The 23,748-nt window shown below is 37.3% G+C and overlaps 1 protein-coding gene across 3 annotated transcripts in view; it reads left to right on the forward strand.

The window, feature by feature from the left end:
• The window catches only part of MED13L (mediator complex subunit 13L), a 291,102-nt gene that overhangs the window by 161,887 nt on the left and 105,467 nt on the right, over positions 1 to 23,748 (forward strand). For all 3 annotated transcript variants that reach the window (XR_003902583.1, XM_029922323.1, XM_029922324.1), the window contains exon 4: positions 1,073 to 1,156. Coding sequence is in view for 2 of the 3 variants with exons in the window: in XM_029922323.1 (XP_029778183.1) it covers positions 1,073 to 1,156 (84 nt within the window). In the remaining variant the exon portion in view is untranslated. The remainder of the gene's footprint in view (positions 1 to 1,072; positions 1,157 to 23,748) is intronic.

A 23,748-nucleotide genomic window follows, 5' to 3' on the forward strand; every position in this document is an offset into this window, starting at 1 on the left:
TTTCTATCCTTCTTGATGGTATGGAAATTACAGAGGCAAAAGCCATTTGCAGAATTGCCTGAATATTGAATAAAGTAGCTCTTTTACTGGTAGGTAGAACCTTTGTAGAAGAATTACATCCAGCTTTCTGACAGGTTTTCTTAGAAAATATGTGTCATTTTATTGAATAATGTTAGAGATTACTGTATTTTGTCAATTTCAAAACGTAATTTTCTCCCACATTTTTAAATCTTTAAAATCAGAAATATTCCTTACAAATGACGGCATCTCCGAATTGGCCAGGTGGCAGGTATGACACAGTTGTCATATGCCTGCACACAAGTGAACTTGGTCATAGCTGTCTGTATTCTTGTCACTTGAGTTGAATTGTGTGCATTTTGGGTATTATATGAGTTGAGTTCAATTGCCATTTAACATGACTTCGGGAGGATTACCCTGTAATTTGACATCGAAACAGTGTGCCTAAAACAGCGTGGAAACAGAATGGGGCACAACCTGGATGGGAGGAGAGCGGATAATCACTGTTGAAGAAGTGGCTGCGGCTCCTTGTTCCCTGCCCGGCCGTCCGCGCGTGCCTCACCACACTCAGGCTCTGCAGCGCTTCCGTGTCTGAGACCTCCACCCAAGGACTGCCTGTCACGGGCCACACACGAAAGCCAGCAGCGCACTTGCACAATGAGCATCACTGGCCTAGAAAACTACCTCTGAGGTACTCATGAGGAATGCTGCCTGGATTCCCAGCATTCTTGATGACACAAGAATTGATGCAAAAAAGTGTGTTCGGATTTGAAGTAATTCAGAAGTTTAAGACATTTCAGGAATACGTTGGCCAATTAATTTTACATAATTTTTTACATGTGCAAGAATAATGTGTAATAAAAATATATGCTCAAAGTCAGAAAATTCTTTCAGCATTTTTATAATGTAAAGATTTTAAGTGAAAAGAAAACATTTTGACAGTTTGGTGATGTTTTTATTTTCAATAGTATATCTCATCTGTGATTATTTGATTCAGTGACTTGCTAATTTGTTAGTAAGACCTTAAATATAATTCTTGGTGTGATTATTCCAGGTGCCTAATGGATAAGAACTTCGTTAGGATTGGAAAGTGGTTTGTCCGACCGTATGAAAAGGATGAAAAACCAGTCAATAAAAGGTGAGTCTCAGGAACCTTTCGTTTTTTTCCTTTCCTTTGCTTGACTGTAGCTATGTCTTGGGAAGAGATGGGGGGAACCAGCTTACTTATTTTCTAGGAGTCTTAGTTTAGATGTACTAAAATAGGTTTTATTAAATAAAATTTTATTAATTGGTGTGTTATTACGATTTTATTAAATAGCGTATTATTATATTTTTGTGGAATATTGAACTAGAAAGATAATCAATAACCTATATCTAAGCCCCTTCTTACCACACTATTTGGAATTAAAATATTCTGTTTTGTTATTTTCATTATCCTTTTTTATCTTTCTTAATTTGAAATGTTTAATATGCATAACTTTAAAAACAGTCAACTGAATTCACATGGTGATAATTTTTATAGAATTGATTCCTACCCCTTAAATGTCTATGAATACATCCTTGGAAATCTCAAACCAGGACTGTGAGTTACTTTTCTAAACAGACCTAAACTTTTGACCATCATTTATTGAATACGAAACAGGCATGGAGTTTTCAGTCAGTCAAACCAAGATCAAAAACCAAAACCTTCAAAGGCGAATACTTCACTCGCCTCTGGACACAGCATAGATTTAATTGGAATCATAAGTTGATGGGAGATTATTTCATATCCAAGGAGCAGGGCACACAAACTCAGTTCTATTTGTCTGTGAACTTGCCCCAAGCTCAGGGGCCCAGCTCTGGGCTGCAGAAGAGAGCTCGTGAAACCTTAGATGGTAAGCTGGGAGGACAGGTCTTTGTAGGTAGTTTGCCCCAAGTTTGGCTGGCGGCTCTTGCCTTTCTGGAACCTTTACCTTCTTAACTTCATTGTTCCCACGCACGACTTAATTGGCATTAGCAGCTTCCTCTCCAACCTGTTTGTCTTAAAGCTTGTATGAAGTGGTTGTGGATCTCATTAACCAAACCTAATTCATGAGAATTAGGATTTTTTTTAAATCACATACATTAGGGACTAGCATTAAGTTTGCCTGAAAAGGATAATAGTACTTTACAAAGGTGTCGGCATGTATGGGTGTGTAAATGCTTTGATGGAGAGGGATTTTTCCCCCCCTTTATTTATATTGATTTGGTCTAACTAAAGTATTTGCTCCATGGGCATAATTAATCTTAGTGCTTCCTTAAAGTTACAGAGGATGTAGATTTTGTGAGTGGTTAAAGTTTTGGTTTTTAAGTTGATAAGTGACTGGTCCTATATGGAGTTGCTGTGACATGATGATCTTTAGCATTTATTCCTATGTGCCTCTCCATGCTCAGTGTGCAGTCTCAGAGCTGGTCACTGATAGTAAACTAACAGAGCCAGCCCTAAAATGTTTCTTCAGGGGCTGAGGGTGTTTGTATGATGATTTAATAGGAATTAGGGGATGAAGGGGAAATATGGACATAAAACAGGGATTGAGAGTAGTAATTAGTACTTTGATAATAAACACTAATGTTTGAAGTCAAATGTAGTTATCAATCTATTTTATATAGTGTTTGTATATCTTTGCACTTCATTTACACCCCAGAAATCTTCCTAACTTTAACAAACCAGATGTGAATAATACTTGTAATATATTTAGATATTTGGTTTTGTGTGCCTGGCAGGCTACTGATTTCTGAGCAATGTAATTGAATTATTTTTTAGTTTTAGATTTTATACTTAATGGTTGAAGGTAGAACTTCATTTTATTATAGTATAGAAATGTTAATGATTTTGAAAAACTATTTTAGGAGGTGTTGACAATTGGAACAATTTTAAACCAACCATTGAGTTTTAAAAGTTGGCATTTGCTATAGTAAAACTTTGTTAGGTATAATGACTTCTCCACTTTCATTCTCTGAGTGGAAAATAGAGCCTCTTGTTTGATGCTGAAACAGGATCTTAGTGTTCAGGTCATTTTGGATGGACAGGCTGATGCTATGGATGAGGGCGTTTGAATTGAGAAGATTTGGGATCATGCCTCTCTTCAGAAGTTATTTGCTTTTGGAGAAGTTGTTTTAGTTTTTCTGAACTGGACTTCGTGTTTTCCTGTAACAGAGTTGGTGATAATAATTATGACCTTCAGGGTTATTGGAAAGGCTAAATGAGATCATTGATGTGACTGGTTTGTAGTTGAGAAAAAGCAAAAATAAACATTTTTAGGCTTAATTTTGTGTGTGCGTGCGTGCATATCAGTTTAGTGACCAGTGGAGAAGAAAATTTGCTTCCCAGTGCTAAACACATTTTATGCACAAATTGATATTTTTAGGAATGCTCTTATTTGATGCTATCAAGATACAAACAAGAGAAATCTATTTTAAAGAATGGTATTTTAAGTGTAAAGTTAAGTAATTGTAGCATAGATGCTTTTTTTGAATAGATTAAGAGATGACTTAACACACTGCATGTTTTACATAGCTAAAACGATTTTAATGGTGATGACAAATGAATGTATTGATGAATAGATTTCACCTGTTGGATTAACAGCATATGATTTCTTGAGCTATGATTTCTTTCTATATTGATGACGAAACTAAACCATTTGCTGGTGGACTCTAAAAGAGTTCTTAACGTTTGCTATGAGATGATGGGATAATTATATATATATATGTATATATATATATATATATATGAGACACACACAATACATATGTATGTATATATACACGGTGTGTGTGTGTGTGTGTGTGTGCGTGTGTGTGTGTGTGTGTGTGATATAAATTTAAACAGGCAGGTCCAAGAAGATAAAAGAAATTTATTCATATCATTTTTTCCCTTATAGCGACACATCTTTTGTTAGATAGCCTTAGGAATATAATAAGTAGGAGGGGCGCCTGGGTGGCTCAGTCAGTTAAGTGTCCAACTTTGGCTCAGGTCATGATCTCACAGTTCATGAGTTTGAGCCCCATGTTGGGGTCTGGGCTGACAGCTAGCTCAGAGCCTGGGGCTTGTCTTCAGATTCTGTGTCTCCCTCTCTCTCTGACCCTCTCCTGCTTATGCTGTCTGTCTGTCTGTCTGTCTCTCTCAAAGATAAATAAAACATTAAAAAAATTTTTTAATAAAAAAAAGAAATATAATAAGTATGAAAGAAAACTTTGGCTTTGTCCTAAAGAGTTATAACAAATAACATCAAACATACAAAGTTTCTGAGTTTCTAAAATATGTTGAACTTGAAAAAACTTTTTCTTCCAAGATATGTTTAAAAACAAACCATTGTTTGTATTTTCAAACAAATACATTGAAAAACGTATTCCTTTCAAATAATTTAGAAATTATTCATGGGGATTCTATTTAGTTTCAGCCCACATTTGATTACTATAGAATTTGAAGTTTATATCCTTTATTTTTTAAATCCTAGTTTTAGCAAAATAATTGATTGCTCTTGATAACAGATGGACTTTTTTTTTTTTTTTCTGGTATCAGGTGTATCACGGTTAACAACATATATTTGCTAGTGCATTTTCTGAATTAATCAGCTGTCTCTTCCTCCTGGGCAAGCTTACCTTGAATGATACTCCAAAAAGTGTCAAATACTTTTTAAATATTCTAATTACTTTTGTATGTGCTATTAGCAGATAATGCATGTGCAGACACACACACAGTTGGAAGTATATTATTTTGACTGCTTTTGTGTTGTTTTGTCTGGATTCAAACCAGAGATTATTTCTTTAATTTTTTTAATGTTCTTATACCACCTCACCTATTTTTCAAGAAATGCCCTTACCTTTTGATTTTAATATCAAAAAAATACATTTTGTATAACAAGATGAGATACTTTGATGCAGGAGAATATTTTTTAGCACTATAAAACTTCCCTGCCCTCTCTGTCCTCGATGTCTGTGCACCCCCCCCCCTCAATCCTCCTGGCTCTTCCTGTCCTCCTCTTTACTGTACTTGCCTTGTGATGTTTCCATATAGAGACGAGCCGATGAAAAGGCAGGGAAAGTCCCTCATGTAGAGTAGAGGATAAACAGGTGTAAACAAGTGCTTGCAATGGGAAAGAGAAAGGGAGTCTCTTCCTAGTGTCCTGAAAAATACAATCATTGGTGATTTTTTTTTTTCAGTTTTTCTCATAAATTTACTTTGCCACGTATCTGATAATGAGGGCTATCTGATGGGAAGCCCATAAAAATATTAATGGGACAATTTGGATTTATCTAATCATGTGTAATAGTTTCACAGCCTTTTTCTGGTCTATAAAATATGTAGTCATTTTCTGTTGGTTTTATCTGATGGAGGATAAAGCAGAAGATACTGTGTACTTTGCCGTTGGAATGTGTCTGAGAATTGTGTGCAAGGTGAGAAGAGGGATGTGATGAGAGTCTTGAGGAGCGTGGGCCTTCGTGGGTGGGTGGGGAAGGAAGGGTATGTGCATGGAGACTAAGAAAGATAAGTGAGAAGTGAAAGCCAGGATGCTTGGTGTCACCAAAACCATGGATTTTTAAAGTTTCATGATTAATCAGCTGTGTCTGCCACACAATCCACGTAAAATACATCCTGAAAGGATGATTAGATTGGGAATTTCAGCAGTGTGGGAGATACGAGGTTGCAGTAGCTTGAGGTATAAATGGGGGTTGAAATGAAGATCCTGAGTGTGGGGTTCTTGCTATATTTGTTACAAGTAATTGCAACGGAAAAACTCCTGCACCCTTCAGGGGAGGCGAGAAGCAGCCAGGGAATGCCTGTGATAAAACCGCCTTGTACTGGCTGTGGTTTTACAGAGTGTCTTATGTGTGCCACTGCACTCTGTTTTGTTCACAAATACTGTGCACAGAGGAGTGTTCAACTGAAAGACCAGTTCAACCAGAGGTGACAGTAGTTAACTATATTCTGTGTAGGTAGCTCTTTTACTTTTTCTTTTTTTCCATTTTCCTTCATAACCAAAACAAGTACCACCACTCTTAATTTTTTATTTATTCTATTGGTATTCTAAAAAGAATATAATAAAAAAGTACATCTTCAGTTTCAATATATAGTCTTTCAAGAAGAACTTTATATATATCTTGTTTTTTAATGTACTAGAGAGGTTGGATGACTATTATTGCTATAATTCCCTTTTTAATTCCTGCTAGTAGATTAAAACGAAGCTGGAAACAGAGCTCTCCTTGTTCCCTAGACCATCCATCCAGAAATATGGATGACCTACCATTACCTACTTGACCTTGCGGGAGTTACTTTTAGCACTGTTTTTTTCTAAAATGTCTTTCAGTTTTCAGATTCTCTGATTTTAGGAAAACTGTAGAATCTAGGCATGCCTCAGATCAGTTTGTCTGCCTTGCCTGCCTGTTTGACCTGTCTAGCTTCCCTTCTCTCTCTCCCTGGGTGTGTGAGTGTATGTGCATGTATGTGTGTATATGTATCTATGTATATCTATATATCTTTCCTTCTTCCTTTCTTGGTGTGTTTGGTTTTGGTGTAAGCAGAGAGTGACTCCTTTATTTACCAAATCAAGGGATTTGGTATTGCTCTTTCAGTGTGTCTGCAAGTTTTAAAACTTGTATTTTGGATGTATTTGGATGTATTTTGGAGAGTTTTTTTTTTTTTAACTTCAGTAGTGATGTTCGTAATCAGATTAACAAGAGGGGAGAGGAATTTTTCAGTACCAAGTGGGAGTTAATTTGAAATGTTTTTTCAGTTTTATAACATAGCTGACCACCTATTTTGCCTCTGCTTAAGATGTCCTAGCTAAGTGCCACTTCCTTTGTTGGAAAAAAAGTCAACAAACGAGACATAAATGAATGGAGGTTCAAATGATTACCCTTTTGGTAGCATAAAGGAAGTCAATATGCTCCTATCTCTGGTCTTGTTTAGGATATTTATAGTAAGTTTCTCTCTCCATACCAACTTTAGTGAAACTAAGCACTATGGAAGTATATTGAGGTACACCAAATAACTAATTCTCATAGATTAATTAAAGTGATTATTTTGGAAATAGGCTGCATTTTAAATTGAATGTTTTTGTATCTCCGGCTTTGTAAAAAACCTAAAGTTACTTTTGCTGAAGTTTCTTAGAGTTTAGACTAAAAAATGTTAAATGTATGTACCTGGGAGGTCATTTCCACTCATAATTTCTCCTAGCTTATCAATAGCATATAGGAAATTTCTATGGCAAGTTAAAAACAGACATGTCTAAGGGAAATGACTGCTCTTGTTTTTATTATATTACTATTTTTTTAAATGTATACGTCTATGTATGTTTTTATTTATGAAATGAGACTTCATGGGCTGTCTATGAAGGACATGGTGGGAGGGGACATTTCTTAATTTTAAATTGGAAAATTTCAGCCACACTAAGTATAAATTAGGTCTATAGAATGGCTCAGAAATAATAGCATCCCAGTGATTATTTATAATTTCTTGTTACAGTCTACCATACATCTCTGCTACGTATATTATTCTAAAATGTAGAGTATCCATTGGTTTTCTGATAATCAAATTATTTAGCAGATCTCATGCCTTTCACTTCCATTTAGTTTTTTTAATATAATTATAGTCAAGATTTAGTGAAAATCATTGCAGCATGGGCACAAGACAGATTCTGAAAGAAGCACGAAGAGTAAAAAGAATTGGCTAATGTATATTTTATATTTGGTATGGTAATTTTCAGTCCTTCAGTTTCATTCGACTGTTTTATTTCCATTTTTCAGTTGAGATTTCCTGTATTTTAAATTCACTATGAGTACATTTCCCTTTTATGTCCTTAAGCATAATTACAATAATTGCTTTAAAATCTTTGGTACTAAATAAAATAACTGGATTATCTCCATTGGTTTTATCTTTCTCTTCATTATGGGTTAGATTTTGCTTTTTCTTCATCCATTGGATAATTTTGAATTATATTTTGTGCATTGTAAGTAATGTAGAGATTCTGGATTCTGTTTTCTTTTTCTGAAGAATGTTGATTTTGTTTACTATTTTGTTTTAAAACAGTAAACTTGATGTACTCAGACTCCAACCTCTTGTCTCATCTTTGGTGGGTAACAGGTGAAATCCTTTTACTCCTTTTAGCATAGGGTTTCTCAGCCTCTGCATTGTTGACGTTGTGGGCTCAGTGATTGTCGTGGACACTGTCCGGTGCATGGCAGGATCCCAGCAGCATCCCTGGCCGCTACCTACACAATGCCAGTAGTGCCTTCCTCCCTCAGAGGAGAAGCCTCCAGATATGGCCAGACGTCCCCCGAGAGGCCAAACGCCTGGATTGAGAAGACACTGTTTTAGTCTTAGCTGGCCAGAGTCTGACCTGTGCACCTAATTCAGGGGGTCCACCAGAGATTCGGTCTGAGTTTTGACTCTGACTGGCTTCTTCCCAGGATTTCCTTTCTCATTTTCTACCTGCTCTGGTCTCTTTGAACTCAGTCATCTGGTTCTTCAAGCCGGTAAGACTGGAGGTGGGGTTTGTAGCCGTGTTCCCCACTCCATGTGGTTCAGGCTGCCTGCATGTAGAAAACTAAATCTTCTTTTTTAAAGAAAGGGGAAAGCCACTCACTATCATTCCTTCTTTTCAAGTGTGGACTCTTGCCTCCTTTCTAATTTCTTAGCTGCATTTAGTAACTTTTTTATTTAGTAACATTTATTTTTAGCAGATTTTCTCTGTAATTCTGGTTGTTATTTTTGGAGGTAGAGATGTGTTGGTTTGAAAGGAGCTTTGTTACTAACCAGAGTGGAATCTAATGAGTATTTAGGACATAAACCTTCACAATCCTTTGTTACCCTGCTGCTATTTGTGCTTCACTTAGGTTTGCATTGTCCATGTCTATTAAAATTGGATGGCATAGCATCTGGTGCTGAATCACTTTGTGGGAGACTTTGATTTTAATATTTTATTTAAGTGACTAGCGAAATGACACCTATTTTCTCAGTGATTCCCATGTTTGGGTGTTGTAAATTGTTCCTAATTTATTAATTAATGGCTTTGTGTTTTATATTGCTTTAAAAGTATTAATGTTTGTAGTCTCCTCCCCCAAATTTATAAACATTGAACATCTTTTTAAAAATATAAAGGCATGAAAGATCTTTATTATTTCTTTTCTAAGTTGACATTTATATAAAGCCTTGTCCCAAGTCAGTTTTTAAAGTTTACAGAAACAGGGCGCCTGGGTGGCTCAGTTAGTTAAGTATCCAGCTCTTGATTTCGGCTCATGTCTCGATCTCACAGTTCATGAGATCGATCCCCACTTTGGGCTCTGCACGGATAGCATGGAGCCTGCTTGGGATTCCATCTCTCTGCGCCTCTCCCCACTCTTTCTCTGCATGAGTGTGCACTTTCTCTTTCTCTAAATAAATAAACAAACATTAAAAAAAAAAGAAAACCTTTATAGAAATGTTCCTAAAGTGTCCTTGTTAATTTCCTTTACGGAATGAGGTAGGATGAGATGAGACAGGAGAGTAAGGAAGAAAGGACCAAGAAGTGACCAAATTGAAGAAAGGCCCAAATGTGTCCTTTCTTTGAAAGGTGAGAGGAGGGCTCTCCGTAAAATGTGGTGATGATGGCATCTGTGTAGTGTGTTGACAGCAAGAGGAAAGCATCACGGATTAGAGTTCGATTTTGGACATCTTCCCTTCACTTTTTCAGGCAAAGATGCTCACTTCAAAGAAGGTTAAGAATACTGTTTGAAAATGTTGCTTTTGGTTGATTTTATGTAGTTTTCTTCCTAACATTTCCCCTTCATCAGTTCAATGAAATGCAACTAAATATGTGAATTAAGGTTATATAAACAAATTTCCCTGTCCCTAAAGTGACTATGCCTAGGTTGCTCCCCAACCCCTGCCCGCCACCCCGCCCCCCTTTCTTTTTTAAGAATGGAGATTGTGTTTAAGATGGATTAGCGCTGAGTAAGGTAACATAAAGTGGCTGTCAGGAACCTGACATGTGGTTGCTGTTGTCATGACAGTTGACTGCCACTAGTGGTGGAAGAGGTGGTACTAATTACTTAGGAAAAAAACTAAGGATAAATACACTTTTTTATGTTTCTGGTAGTTTCTTGTACTGGAGGAAGATTGCTATCCAAATATATTTTATTTTAAAAATCACTTTTAGGTTTATTTATTTGTTTTGAAAGAAGGAGAGTGCAAGTTGGGGCAGGGCAGAGAGAGAGAGAGAGAGAGAGAGAGAGAGAGAGAGAGAGAGAGAGAGAGAATTCCAAGCAGGCTCTGCTCTGTCAGTATGGAGCCTGATGCAGGGCTCTGACTTACAAACTCCAAGATCATGACATGACCTGAGCCAAAGTCAGAAGCTTAACTGGTTGATCCACCTAGGTGCCCCCCCCCCCCAATATTTACTCTTTTTTATATAGGTGATTTGCATTCAATGAATTAAGTATTTCTACTATAAATCTTTTTATAAATGGCCATATGCTTTATAAGAAATGGCATATTGTATATTGATTCTACCCTGAAAATATTGATATGAGCTATTTTCTGTTTTTAAAGAACTTTTTTTACTGCATATTTTAAGATCTGATTGGATCATCTTCATTCTGGTATGAGTTTTGAAATATGATATTCATTTGCATTGTAGTTCTCTTGCCAGCCTTTTATATGAAGGAATCAAAGGGGAAAAAAACGGAGAGTACATAATGGCTTTCCTCTGGTGTATTTGGAGAGTTCAAGATTATTATAAAAATAAAGCTTTTATTAAGTATGGTTCTTAGAAAGTATTAAATGTGTGTCTGAGAACGCATCAGCAAACATGATAATATGTACTTCATTTAGGGTTTTATTAATAGTTGTGTCAGATTGTAGTATTATAGCTTAATATTTAAGGCTAAAAAGTTTGGAGAGCTCTGGGTGCTAAGATGCAGTACTACCTCAGGTACTGTGGAGCCACCTTGCTGTCGTCATGTTTGGTCTGTTACAGTCTTCTGACTGACTTTCTCCTGGTCTAATCATCACTTCTGTTAGGACTGCTCTTGGTGGGTGAGGTGCTCTCCTACATAGGAGCAGCATGTGGTGTCGGCTGTGTTTTGGATGTTACCCACCCTTTATCTAGAAGCCTTTTTGTCCAGCCAGGATTGCCCTTCACAATCCCTACCATTGTCTAAACTCCTTTTCTCTTTGTGCACGTTCTTTTTTTTTCAAGCCTTTCTGTCTCTCCTGGCATCTCAAGATTAACTGTGATCTTTCTTCTTTGAGCTACTCCCCAGAAGCATCTTTTCTAGCTGCTTCTCCCCCTGCTGCCGGCATTTTACCTGTAAATTTTTTTATTTTTTATTTTAAAATTTTTATTCCTATCTTGAATTTGTACTAAGGAAAATGAGAATTTAGTCTCCATTTTTTTTCTTTTTCTATTCCCACATCATTCCATCATTGACTTTTTAGAACAGAATCATACTTACAATGGTGTCTAGTATGCATCATTTTTTCCTTTTAGTTCTACTCAACATCTATTACAATTTCTAGTACAAAGAGTATTGCAGGTTTGGTTAAACTGAATGGAACATACTTCTTTTGTTGTAAATCTATTTATTTTGCCCTAGGATCAGATGAGGACTTAGAAGTCATCTAATAACAGAATGTTGAGTTATGTCATTAAAGCAAAAAGATTTTTTTTTTTACCATTCATAAGAGATGATTGTTTAAAATATTGTGTTTTTATAAATGTTCTTATAATAATTGGTTTTATGTGAGGTTTGCCCCAGTATTATTAATTACTGAGTGGTTCGCTCAAGTTTCAAGTTTGAACATTTGGGCTGTTTATGATGGTTACTTCAGTTCAATTTTTTCCTACTGAAAAATCTACGTTACTCTGTTGGATATTGTTCTCCATTTGGTGCTCTATGAATTACAGTTTTTATTAATAGAAGCAGATTTAACACATTTTGAGATTTTAACAGTCTCATAGGAAGGAGACCTTCCTACTTGCTTGTGCACAGAAGAGCGTAGAAGGAACACTGGTGGGCAACATGTGAAGTGTTTTTACCTACAACTGAAATTGACCAGTATAATTTACAGAGCATTACGTGGTACCTAGCATGTCAGAAGTCAGAGAAACACGTTACTATGTATAATTGAAGACAGTCAGTTAACAGTTTTGTGTCTGAGATTAAAAAAAAAAAAAAAGACTATAGAGGTAAGTTTCACTGAGAGAAAATTGGAATATTAACTGGAGAATTTTAAGCTTTGTTTCAGTGGTCTTAAAAAGCACTGTATCAATTTCAGTGTAGCATGCCACCTCCCATCCTTTGTTTCTTTTTTTTGTTTGTTTTGTTTATTCTTGAAAGAGAGAGAGAGAGAGAGACAGAATGTGAGTGCGGAAGGGGCAGAGAGAGAGGGAGGCACAGAATCTCAAACTGACTCCAGGCTCTCAGCTGTCAGCATAGAGCCCAATGTGGGTCTTGAACCCACCAACTGCAAGAACCGAAGTCGGACATAAAACTAGCTGAGCCACCTGGGCACCCCGTCCTTGGTTTCTTATTTATAATTTTTAAAATCTAGAATTTAAGCGTTACATCAAGAGTATGGTTCAAATTTCTATAATAAATACAACTCTCTTCTGCTGATGTCTTGTTGTGTCCTTAAATAAGTAACATTTCTAGGCATTAATTTCATTTTTGGAAAGAAATGTCACCCTCTCCCAGAGTTCCTTATGGAAAGAGTAAGATATTGTGGTATCCCTTAAACATCCACTATGTGAAAATAGAAAAATTGGGATTATGTGCTTTTACTTTTCAGCTTTAATTCTGCAGCCCTCTATTTTTCCAAGTCTCTTAAATACTTAAAATACTGGCTTGGAACACTGATTATAAATAATCATACATTTAATTGAATACATACTGTCTTATGTTATTCCTTGACCATTTTAAGCATGTTTTGTGTGTTCAGAAAGGGAAGTTACTGAAGGACATTACTGTAATACTTGGCGAGACGTCTTCTTTTCTCCAATCCTTAGAAACACATGGTGCTAAAACTACCTAGAGAAAACTCAGTAAAATACTTGTTGAGTGCATTTCAAACCAGAGGATTCTTCCAGTGGAGGATATTACTGGTGCATTTGAATGCTGCTCGGAGTATGAAGTACACAGCACAGGGCATGTTCTGTAGATGTTGTATAATAGAGAATTGTGTATTTGTGCTTTAATTTTCTGTAAACTGAACTAAACTTTCCAGAATTCAAAGGTCTTTAATTTTTCCAAGTACATCATGAAGCCTTCAGTTGGGATGTTGGAACCTGTGTGTCTTACCTCTTTAAGGGTAAATGCAGTAACTCCTTTGAACAAGTCAGAGATTTTCAGAAACAGCTGCGGTTACCCAGTCATCAAGTTGGAGCTGATGCTGGGGTGACAGCAGATGGGGTGAAGCGGGTGAGCAGGGGCCAGTTGTTCTGACCCCTGTTGTACGTATGAAGAATTGTAAATCCTGAGTTCAAGAGTTAGAACTTTTGGTACATGGGTCTGTTTCAAGAAAGTAATGCACATATACATTATTACGAGTATCGCTAATGGAACTGAATCTGTCACCCAGTGCACTGCTTCTTTGGAAATAAATGACAGAAATTTAGGACTTTGTGGTTACTCCCATCCTAATTGTGCTCTTCGTTTACATAGTCGAGATGACCACTCATTATTGGTTTGTATTGAAACTCTGAGTAGGAATAAGAATAAAGGTATTAACAATGATATCCTCATAATACAGGTTGTTTTGAGGATTGAATGAGAAATAATGTAAGTAATGGAATGAATAACTAGACAAATAAATCATTAAAGCCTGTTCTGTAAATTTCTTCCTAGCTTATCATGGCACTTTCTATGCTATTTATTATATTATATATGAAAGTGATGCATAATTTAAAATTAAATGATTCTAATTCAGGAATAGCATTGTATATCATTTTATTTTTCCTCTTTCACATCACTTGACATTGTTTACAAACATTAGAGTTGATTTTTAAATAAAACCTGGATTAAAAGTATGTGATTGCACTTCCTTAAAATTTACCCCCTTTCCATCCAGTATTTTCCTAGGTTTGATTTTGGTCTCAGGACCTTGTGTATGTTTAAAGAAGCCTTTAACTGTTAAGCTTGCCTATTAGGATGGGAGTTTGGTTTTGGTATTTTACATGTAAAAGGGAGTAGTTAAACCAGTTGTCCTCTGTAGTAAGATGAGCTAACTACGGGGAAAAGGAGTAGCACAGATGAAAGGCAGTGCCAACAGAGTGACGGAATCGGAGCCGGCAGCCGCGGTTCCTGGATGAGGAAAGACCGGGGCTCCTTGCAAACCACCAGTACTTCCAGAGGTTTCTTCTCATTTGGTGTCATTCAACACATCTATATATGCATTTGCTTTCTACATTGCTTTTTCCCCCCACCATTCCTCATTAGGGTTCCAAAAGAGGGGAGTGGTCCCTATTTTTTTTTCCTTCTTAAACGCATTTATCACTTCTGTAGCTTGAAGTGAAAACAGTGATCTAGATAAGAATGTTTGACATGGAGTGAAACATAATAGAAAAAAATAAGTGGGAGGTTGAAGGTAAAATAAATGGTTACCTGTATTTTTAGTGTACTGGCATAGTGTGGCACTAAAAGTTAAATGTGCTCATTTGTTCTTTTGTCCTTAGCCCTCTGTTTAATGAATAATACTAAAATGTTTCCTTGGAGGGAATTTAATTCCATCTTACTCATTCACTTCTTAAAGCTTTCATTAATACTGCCTTTTTGAAGAATGCGCTCATAAATCATCCCAAACATTAAAAAAAAATCTTATTGTATTACAAAAGGATTAAATGTATTTATTAAAAATTGGGAAACAGAAAACCACCGAATTTTTAGACTGTTCAATTGTATTTGAACACATAAACATATCCTTTATTTGACTATAAGAGTCTATGTATAGAGGCTTTTTTGATACTTTACATATTCCTGTACAAACATCCTTCCATAGTACTTGATGATCAGCTAGTGAAGTCTTTAAAATTTAAGCTTTTTACAAAGAGAGTTATTTCTAGAGATGCTGGAAAAGGATGACTTCAGCATACTAAAATAAAATTCACAAAAAGGCGAAATTGGGACTCTCATGCAAATATAAAATGAGCAAATGCCAAACATTTTAATCAACTTGTTAATTAATGAAAGAACACATAAGATGTTCTACGTTCAAAGAACATTTGAGTAGCTAGGTTTTTATAGAAAATTAATGAGTATTTCTGTAACTACAATTTAGTGCCTTTCTGACCAAATAATGCACATATGAGGAGAGAACAAAGTTTACGCTTACATAACCACAATTGCTTATTGATAGGATATGTATGCCTGTTGGACAGAGTAACTTTTCAAATCTTGAAATTTGATTGGACACCACCACTGATGTGACTTCACATTGCAGTCACCGCTGAAAAGCCATTGCACTAAGATTTGACTCTGTTGTAGGGAATGCTGTACAGTCTGCTGTTGAAACTGTGGACCACCTTGAGCCAGTAGTTTGCATAGGCTCTGATAGATGTTGCTTTGTTTCCTCCCTGCCAATTTAAAAATAGCTCACCACCCCCTTGTGAATTTGCTAGTGTTCTGGGGTGCTTTGGGACACAGTTGGGGTACCAGAGCACTAGGTAATCCTTCGATGGTCATTTATCCTGTATGATGTTGAAAGGACAGGCTGCTTTCCTTTGGCCCTTATGTCCCAGTTTTGAATGAAATTTCTTAAGTACCCTGGGGAGCTTCTAATTAGAACTGTCAAATTTCTCCCCATAAACTGCCCACTGGACGGTGGTGGTGTCATTGATTGTCCTGGTAAACTGTCTACTTTGTGTTTATCCAGACCCTGCCCAGTGGGTAGACTGTTCCAGCTGGCCAGTTCATCCTGCCGCTGCAATGCACTGGGACTTTTTAGTCTCAAACCACCTATAAACATTGAGCACCCAGCAGAGCTTTTGTTTATATAGGTAATACTTATCAATATTTATTCTAAAGAAGTAAAACTCAGAAAAGTTAAAATATTTATGACTTACAAAAACAATAATAAAGTCATTATATGTTAATGTAAATAATCCTTTTTTAACAAAAATAACAATTTGCTAAAAGGAAAAAATATTTAGTCAGAAGAGTGGTACTGTTTTTGTGAATCTCTTTTGTGTCTGGCTTAAGGGTAAATAGCTGTATTCTCGCATCTGCTTCTGCATGTAGTCTGTTGTGACATCATACGTCATGTGGCCTCTGGAAAACTCCAGGTTGTGCTTGGAGAACAAAAGAGTAAAAAAGATAAATAATGTCTTTATGCTCTACTGAAAAGTTTTGACTTGCTGTCTGCTCAGAGTGGAGCTTCAATGTAGATGTGGTTTGTTCTTATTTTACTCTTAGGCAGAGACAGGTAAAATTTTTCTGTGAAGGGCCAGGTGGTAGTCATCCCCAGCTTTGTAGAGCCCATGGTTTCCGTCAAAACCAGTCAAGTCTGACGTTGTACTGTGAAAGCAGCCATAGATACAGATGTAGACATAGAATGTAAGGAAATGGGCATAGATTGTGCCAATAATACTTTATTTACAAAAAATAGGTGACGGAGGCACCTGAGTGTCTCCATTGGTTAAGTGTTCAACCTCTGCTCAGGTCATGATCTCATGGTTTGTGGGCTCAAGCCCTGCGTTGGGCTCTGCACTGACAGTGCAGAACCTGCTTCAGATCCTCTGTCTCTCTCTATCTCTGCCCCTCCCCTGCTAATACTTCATCACTCTCTCAAAAATAATTTTAAAAAAGAGACAGGATGGAATTGGTTTGGGGCCTAACAGTGCTGACTTCTGCCCTTAAGAGGAAGATTGCTGTCCAGAGAGGTTAATTTTAAGATAAAAGTTCATCTAACTACAGAGTTGTGTGGGGGCTAGCATTTAGAGTCTCCCTGTTTACCTAAGAAATGATTAGATGAATATGAGTCTTTAGCATAATAAATCATATGTACACAGAGCATTTTAATTCTTGTGTTAATTCATTACAGTGAACATATCTGAATGTTTTCAGCGAAGTGTTCAAGGAATTCTTTTATCCTATTTAACTTATTATTTGGAGTGATAAATACATATATAAAATTTAAACAGCACAAAAAGATGTAGGTAACAAAGTAAGTCTCTTCCCACTCACACTACCCCAGTCAGCCAGTTTCTCTCCTACTGTTAACTAAATTCTATTGCCAGTTTTTTTTGTTTTTTTTTTTTTTGGTCTTTCCAGAGAGGAGTTTATATAGATACACAAAGGTGTGTATGTATACATTTCCCTTTTCTATATACATAGTATGCTAGACAGCACACTTAGGCTACTTGTTCTGCTCCTTTTTGCTGGATGTGTTTATCAGATCATAATGGTCCGTTATGATCAATGCAAGTATATGCATATAGGACTATTAACTGTTTAAAAGCAAAAACATGCTTTATATTCACTCACATTTACTAATTTCAGAATAACTAATCAGAAATATGGATTTATTTTCTTTGTTACTTACACTCTGTGAGTGGCTATCAGTAGTTTAAAAAAAAATACCTTGCTTTGGCATTTGGTGGACATGAATAGGATAACTAGACTGGGGCGCCTGGGTGGCTCAGTCGGTTAAGCATCTGATTCTTGATTTGGACTCCAGTTAGGATCTCATGGTTCATGAATTCAAGCCCTGCATCAGGCTCTGTGCTGACAGTGTGGAGCCTCCTTGGGATTCTCTCCCTGCCTCTCTCCTGCTTGTACATTCTCTTGCTCTCCCTCTCCCTCTCGCTCTCCCTCTCCCTCACAATATAAATACTAAAAAAAAAATTATACATGTAATAACTTGACAGAATCCTGCCAACTAGCGTTGTATAATGAGGGAAGCAATACCTAAACACTTGAAGGAGTTAAAGATAAGTTACTGTGTACAGTTATGGTCTCAGGTTGTGAAATAGGCAATGAAGCTGAGAATTGGGAGATGCTGATGCTTTTCTCTAGTGACGAGGAAAGATTCATGAGTTAAATGGGTTTTGACAGATTGGATGTTTGAGTGTCTCGGTAGAGTCGTGGAGAGGAAAAGGCAACAATAGACATAGGATACAGGTGTCTCAAGGAAAGATTTGGCCGAGTAGAGAGAGAGGGGGTGTGCTTAGCAGTGATAGAAGACTGGAAGAATGAACTTCCAGTAGGAGGACCCCTCTTGATCACCAGGTTTTATTGAAATTCTTTTGTGTCCACTTCTCTTTGCGTGGGCCCAAGGTGTGTAAAAGATGCTGAGTTGGTTTGTACAATCTGTATATGACTGAGGTCCTGTGCTTATGCTAAGGGGTTACCTGCAGACTGTCCAGTGTTCACTCGCGGTGGGGAGCTGTCACCAGGAAAGGTTGCTCATTGGTAGTATTCTGCCCTCTGCCACAGTGATGGATTGAGGGTTTTTATTTTCTTTTAATGTTTTATTTATTTGAGAGAGAGAGAGAGAGAGAGAGAGAGAGAGAGAGCGCGCGCGCGCACGCACAGGTGGGGGAGGGGGAGAGAGAGAAGGGCACAGTGGATCCTAAGTGGGATGTAGCATCAATACTACAATTTTAGAACTATGGTGAAGTTTTAAAGTAATGAAGCTTAGACTAATTGTGATCGCTCATGAGGGTAGAGGCATAACATTGTTCTAGTAATAATTCAAAAATTCAAATGGTTGCCATTAGAAGTTGAGAATTGCAAAATTCCAAAGCCACACATAAGTATTGTCTTCAGAGTTAAAGATTTTCAAAAAGCTTAAAAGAAAAACCGACTTTAAAAATCAAGCTTTCTTTTGAAAGGCCCACTAAATAATGGCAGTTCATATAGCTTTTCTCTATTGCTCTTGACTCCTTGCTTCTGCAGATTTTATTGACATAGGCTGTGACTGTTTTTGGTTAGGGCCTTTGGTACTGTCTTTTTTTTGTCTCCTGCCAAGGATTTTAGCATTTGCAGTGTGCAGGCACCTATCTCTCATGTTAATTTTTTTTGAACATAGTGTCTGTCACATTATTGCTATTGAGATGCACCTAAACCCAATTATAACATGAACCTGAAAATCTTCTTTGTGCTTTCTGTTGCCAGTATAGCCTCTGTTTGTGGGTTCAATCAGTTGTCATCTTCAAACTTTCAGGGAGGGCACAGGCTCACAGGACATAGGTTTGGATTTGTACTGAAAAGTCACATGGAAATGGTAGAATAGAAAGCAGTCATGTTGGGGATGCTCAGTGGCACAACTTCAAGCTGGAAGGAAAGAGAACTTATGTTTACAAGTTAGGACTGACATGTGTTGAAATACTGTGCCAAATGCCTTACATTAATTCCAGTCTTCATGGCATACCTGGAATTTTGTATTATTGTCTTTGGATTTACAGATGAGAAAATGGAGACCTCTAGAATGCTGGTTACAGATTGTTAGAAAGTGCTACAGCTAGGAGCAGGGCAGGACCTTTACGCACACTGCTCCTTAGGTGCTTTGTGTCGTCGTCTTCACAGCAGCCCTGTGAGTAGAGGTAGGAGTATAGACAGTCCTAATTTTAGTTGAGAATTGAGATCCAGAGATATAAGTAACTTGCCCAAGGTCACACTGCCACGAAGGGCAGAGCTAGGTAGATCTGTTTCCAAGGCTTTTGCCCTTAATCTTAGCAAGTAAGTACTGTCTTCCTCCCCAAAATGAAAAAGTAAGAGAAAGATAAAATGTAGAGGCTTAAGTGTGAAGGAATAATAAAATATATATTTTAAAGGATGATTCACTTTTTAGCTCCTGGGCTAGACAGTCTAACTACAACAATGGGAAACTCCGAGGAGGCCAGACACAAAGCAAAGAGTGGAGCGTTCCAGGCTTTAAAGGAGGCTCCTCCTGATTCTGCTTTTCTTTTGTGAAACTTGGTTGTACAATAAGGTATTTAAATGCATATTTAGAAGGAAGAAAGAGATTCCCTTCCTTGCTCAGTCTCTCAGTTAATAGGTCGCGGTCAGGCACTTGCCCTAAGAGGCTGAGCTAGATGGGGCTCTGTCTAGGGCTCCATCTAGTCACGGGGCCTGCGTCTTCCTCTAGAGCTGGGACTGGAAATTTTCAGTGTAGTCAGGTGTGTCCAGTCAGTTCCAGTCTTTGGTTCAGATGAGTAGAGACCAGGGGTACAAAGGAATGTAGGTTTGCCTAAATATTCAGTGACTGTTGTGTGTTTTTTTAAGCAAAATTTAAAAAGCTCCAGTTTATTTGTGACATTTAGCCAAACTTGGAATTATGGAGGGAAAATGTTATTTTTCCTCTTTCATTCATTTTATTCATTAGGGCAAAGTATAAGAAAAAGAACATTCTTTTAAAGCTCAAAAACTGGGCATGTCTTAAATGCTTAAGAAGACTACATGTTTTAATATTTAACAATATATTTTATTCAAGAGATGGGAAATAGGAAAAACTACAACAGAGATGTATTTTAATAATAAATTATGAGTGAGCTGCTGTGATATCCACATGACCCTGTTATTGGTCACATAATGCTGGGTAGAAAAGTTATTTTCCTCTGATGGAGGATGACTGTTTAGGCTACAAAAAATAATAACTTCATGCATTCAGATCCATCATTAGGGAGATCAATAATTGAATTAGTTTTAGAGACAGAGTTATGATCCATCAACCAATTAAGAAACAGAAGACAATATCCTGATCTCATCAGAGTTGTAATTTATGTGATTGGGAATAATTTTTTAAATTACTGACACACATTTGGAAAGCACTCTGATAAAAGAGATCATAATCTAAATATATATTTGCCTTTCTTAGTAATAGATTTGGGATTTTCATCAAGATAATCTTTTACCCCTTTTTCTGCAGGTTAAACATTTCTAGAACTCTTGATAGATTTTGGGGGGCTGTTAATTATTTTCATTTTAGGGAAATTAATTTGCACTCTCTTTTGTTTAGTTTCTGCTGTTCTTTTCAGTGTTGGATGGATGCACCAAGTGGCTGAATGAGAGAAGAGTAACCTAGGTGCAGTCCACGTAAAATTGAGCCCAATGGGCCGGTGACGCGGAGCCGGCTCACTCTGGTTTCCCTAGGAAAGCTAGGACCTTGCTGCTCAACTGTACTTCCCAAGGTCACAGAGCTGGACAGAGCCAGACCAGAAAATTTCCCTCTCCTTTTCTAGTTCATTTTACTTTCAGCTACATACATTGTCTTCTATGATTTAAGTGCTTGTAAGCTTTTTAAAAATTGGCGTTATAAAAAAATTATAAAAGCATACCCACGAAAGAATTATGCAGTTTCAAAGGCAACAAAAATCTCCTCTTTACTTCTTTTGTTCCCTCTTGTTCCACTCACAAGAGATATTCACCATGAACGGTTTCTTACGTATTCTGTCAGAAATTTTATTCAGGAGATTCTAATATTATACCCATGCATTAGTAATTTTTCTTTAATCTACCGTAAAATTAAGGAAAATTAAATACTTTCCATCTTAATCTAATTTCTTAGTTTCCAAGTAACAACTTTAAAATTACTGAGTGCTACATTTTAACAAAGGAATCTGATTTGTTCTGTTACTGGAGTTGGAAGGCCCTCTGAGGCAGGATAGTTGTTAGTCCCTTAGCTTTTTAAATGAGAGGTGGAGTGATTTGCATAGAGCTCCACAGTATTTAATTCCACGGAGTGGTTTCAGGGCTTCTGTTCTTCCTACTAACCCGGACTGTCTTTCAGATCATTTCATAGGCTCCAAAGTGAGCTGTGTATCATAAACAGGCATGTTTCATGTGTGTACTAGAGGAGCCTCTTTATAAAATCTAATCCATGAACTAATACCCAGCACATGGCCGATACTTGGATATTTGGATTGAAGTAATTTAAACTAATTCTTTACCACAGTTTGTCAAGTAACTGAAGGGCTGGGACCAGATCAGTTTCACAGATTTTTCACAATAAATGTCTATGACGTGAGCTCCGTTCTGTCCTCAGAGAAGCCAGCTTTTTTCCGTACACTAGAGAGCATTCTCTTCAGTGGCTGGTCCTCACTCCATGTCCCAGCAGGCCGGGTCTGCTGGTGCCCCACAGGGTTTGATGTGCTCTGCTGCCCCATGTTCTGTGAATCCTGTTCCTCCAGTTGCTTGTTCCAGTGAAAGGGAAATTTTACAAATATGGAAATTCCCACATGGTACCGAGATTGGTTAGGCAACAGCCAGCGTGAATACAAGTCGAATCCCGCACATTTCAGAGCAAGATCGCAGCTCTGTTCTGCACAGTTGAGGAGCTCATTTATACAGCAGTGCCTCTCGTATCAGGGAGGGCATAGCTAGAAATGGGAGCTTGACGTTTGGGGTAAAAAGCTGGCTGGAATTGGAGTGGCGGTGCTGGTGCAGCGCGAGGGGATAGAGCCGGGCGCACGCAGGATAAGGATCGCTGGCCCAGCACCTTGACACCCAGCGCCGTGTGCTCATCAGACACGGTGCACAGACGTTTGTGAAATACTGTGTGGACTGTAAGATTTTATAAAATTCGTCTGAAGGATTCTTGCTGTCTTTCAACACTCCTCATGAACTATGATGGAACTATTCCTTGTGTTTGAATACTGTGGTGGAAAATGAGCATAAAGGATTACTAACAGGAATATCTGCAGAATAACAAGGCTGGCTATTCTTCGGCTAGCATATCAGCAACTTGCTTAGAAGTCCATTTGAGCATATAATAAAAGCCAGTACTAGCTTGATTAACATTAAATCAAGTAAGGTGTGGAAGCTGAAAGCTTGTTTGCAAGTTACATTTCCTGACGTGTAAGGACTCATTCCCAAAACTGATGTGAATATTGAATTACCTCAGTATCAGAGTGCTTTTACTAATCTTTTGTTTGAGCTCACTGATTTGATTAACATTCAAACCAACTAAAAAAGATAGTTAAAAGGATCATTTTAAACCTTAAATAATGTTACTAGCTTAGAACATATGAAGTGCTTAAGACATTGATCCAATAAATTAGGGTAAAATAAAATCATCAAACAATCCTTTAGGTTTTATGGTAGAGAGCCCCAAAAGAGTCCATGAGACTGTCAGAGTGTGGGAGGAAGGGAAGGAGGGAATTTACATGACTATTTTTTTTAAGTGTTTATTTTTTGAGAGGCAAGGAGAGAGAACCAGTGGAGGAGGGTCAGAGAGTGAGGGGGAGAGAGAATCCCAAGCAGGTTTGGCTGTCAGCACAGAGCCCCATACAGGGCCTAACCACATGAACTGTGAGATCATGACCTGAGCTGAAATCCAGAGTTGGATGCTTCACTAAGCCACCCAGGTGCCCCTACATGACTACATTTTATCATTTTCCTTGCCTTTTATTGGATGATACAGGACTTCAATTTTGAGGTCAGCTATTGATATAAATATACTGAAAGTATAAATGCCTTTCAAAGGGGTATTCATTTAAATAGTATTGATTTTGCCTGAAAGTTTGTTTTCACAGGACAATGATACCTAGAAAACAAGTTACTGTTCTATTCCGATTTGTTAGCCTGTCTGGAACCAAGCTGCAACATATTTATGGTTGAGTGATACCAGTTGAATGATTGGATGTTATGTGTACTGCAGAAGAGAATGAATTTTAGTTCCAACATGTGTTATTAATTAGTGATCCATTTCCAAACTTATGACTCTCATTTTAGTAAAATTTGTTTACATTGTTTTAAAAAAAAATTTAGGTGAATTCAGTCCATCATTTCTGTAGACTG

Source organism: Suricata suricatta, chromosome 14 (genome assembly GCF_006229205.1).
Source record: "Suricata suricatta isolate VVHF042 chromosome 14, meerkat_22Aug2017_6uvM2_HiC, whole genome shotgun sequence".
Lineage (NCBI taxonomy): Eukaryota > Metazoa > Chordata > Mammalia > Carnivora > Herpestidae > Suricata > Suricata suricatta.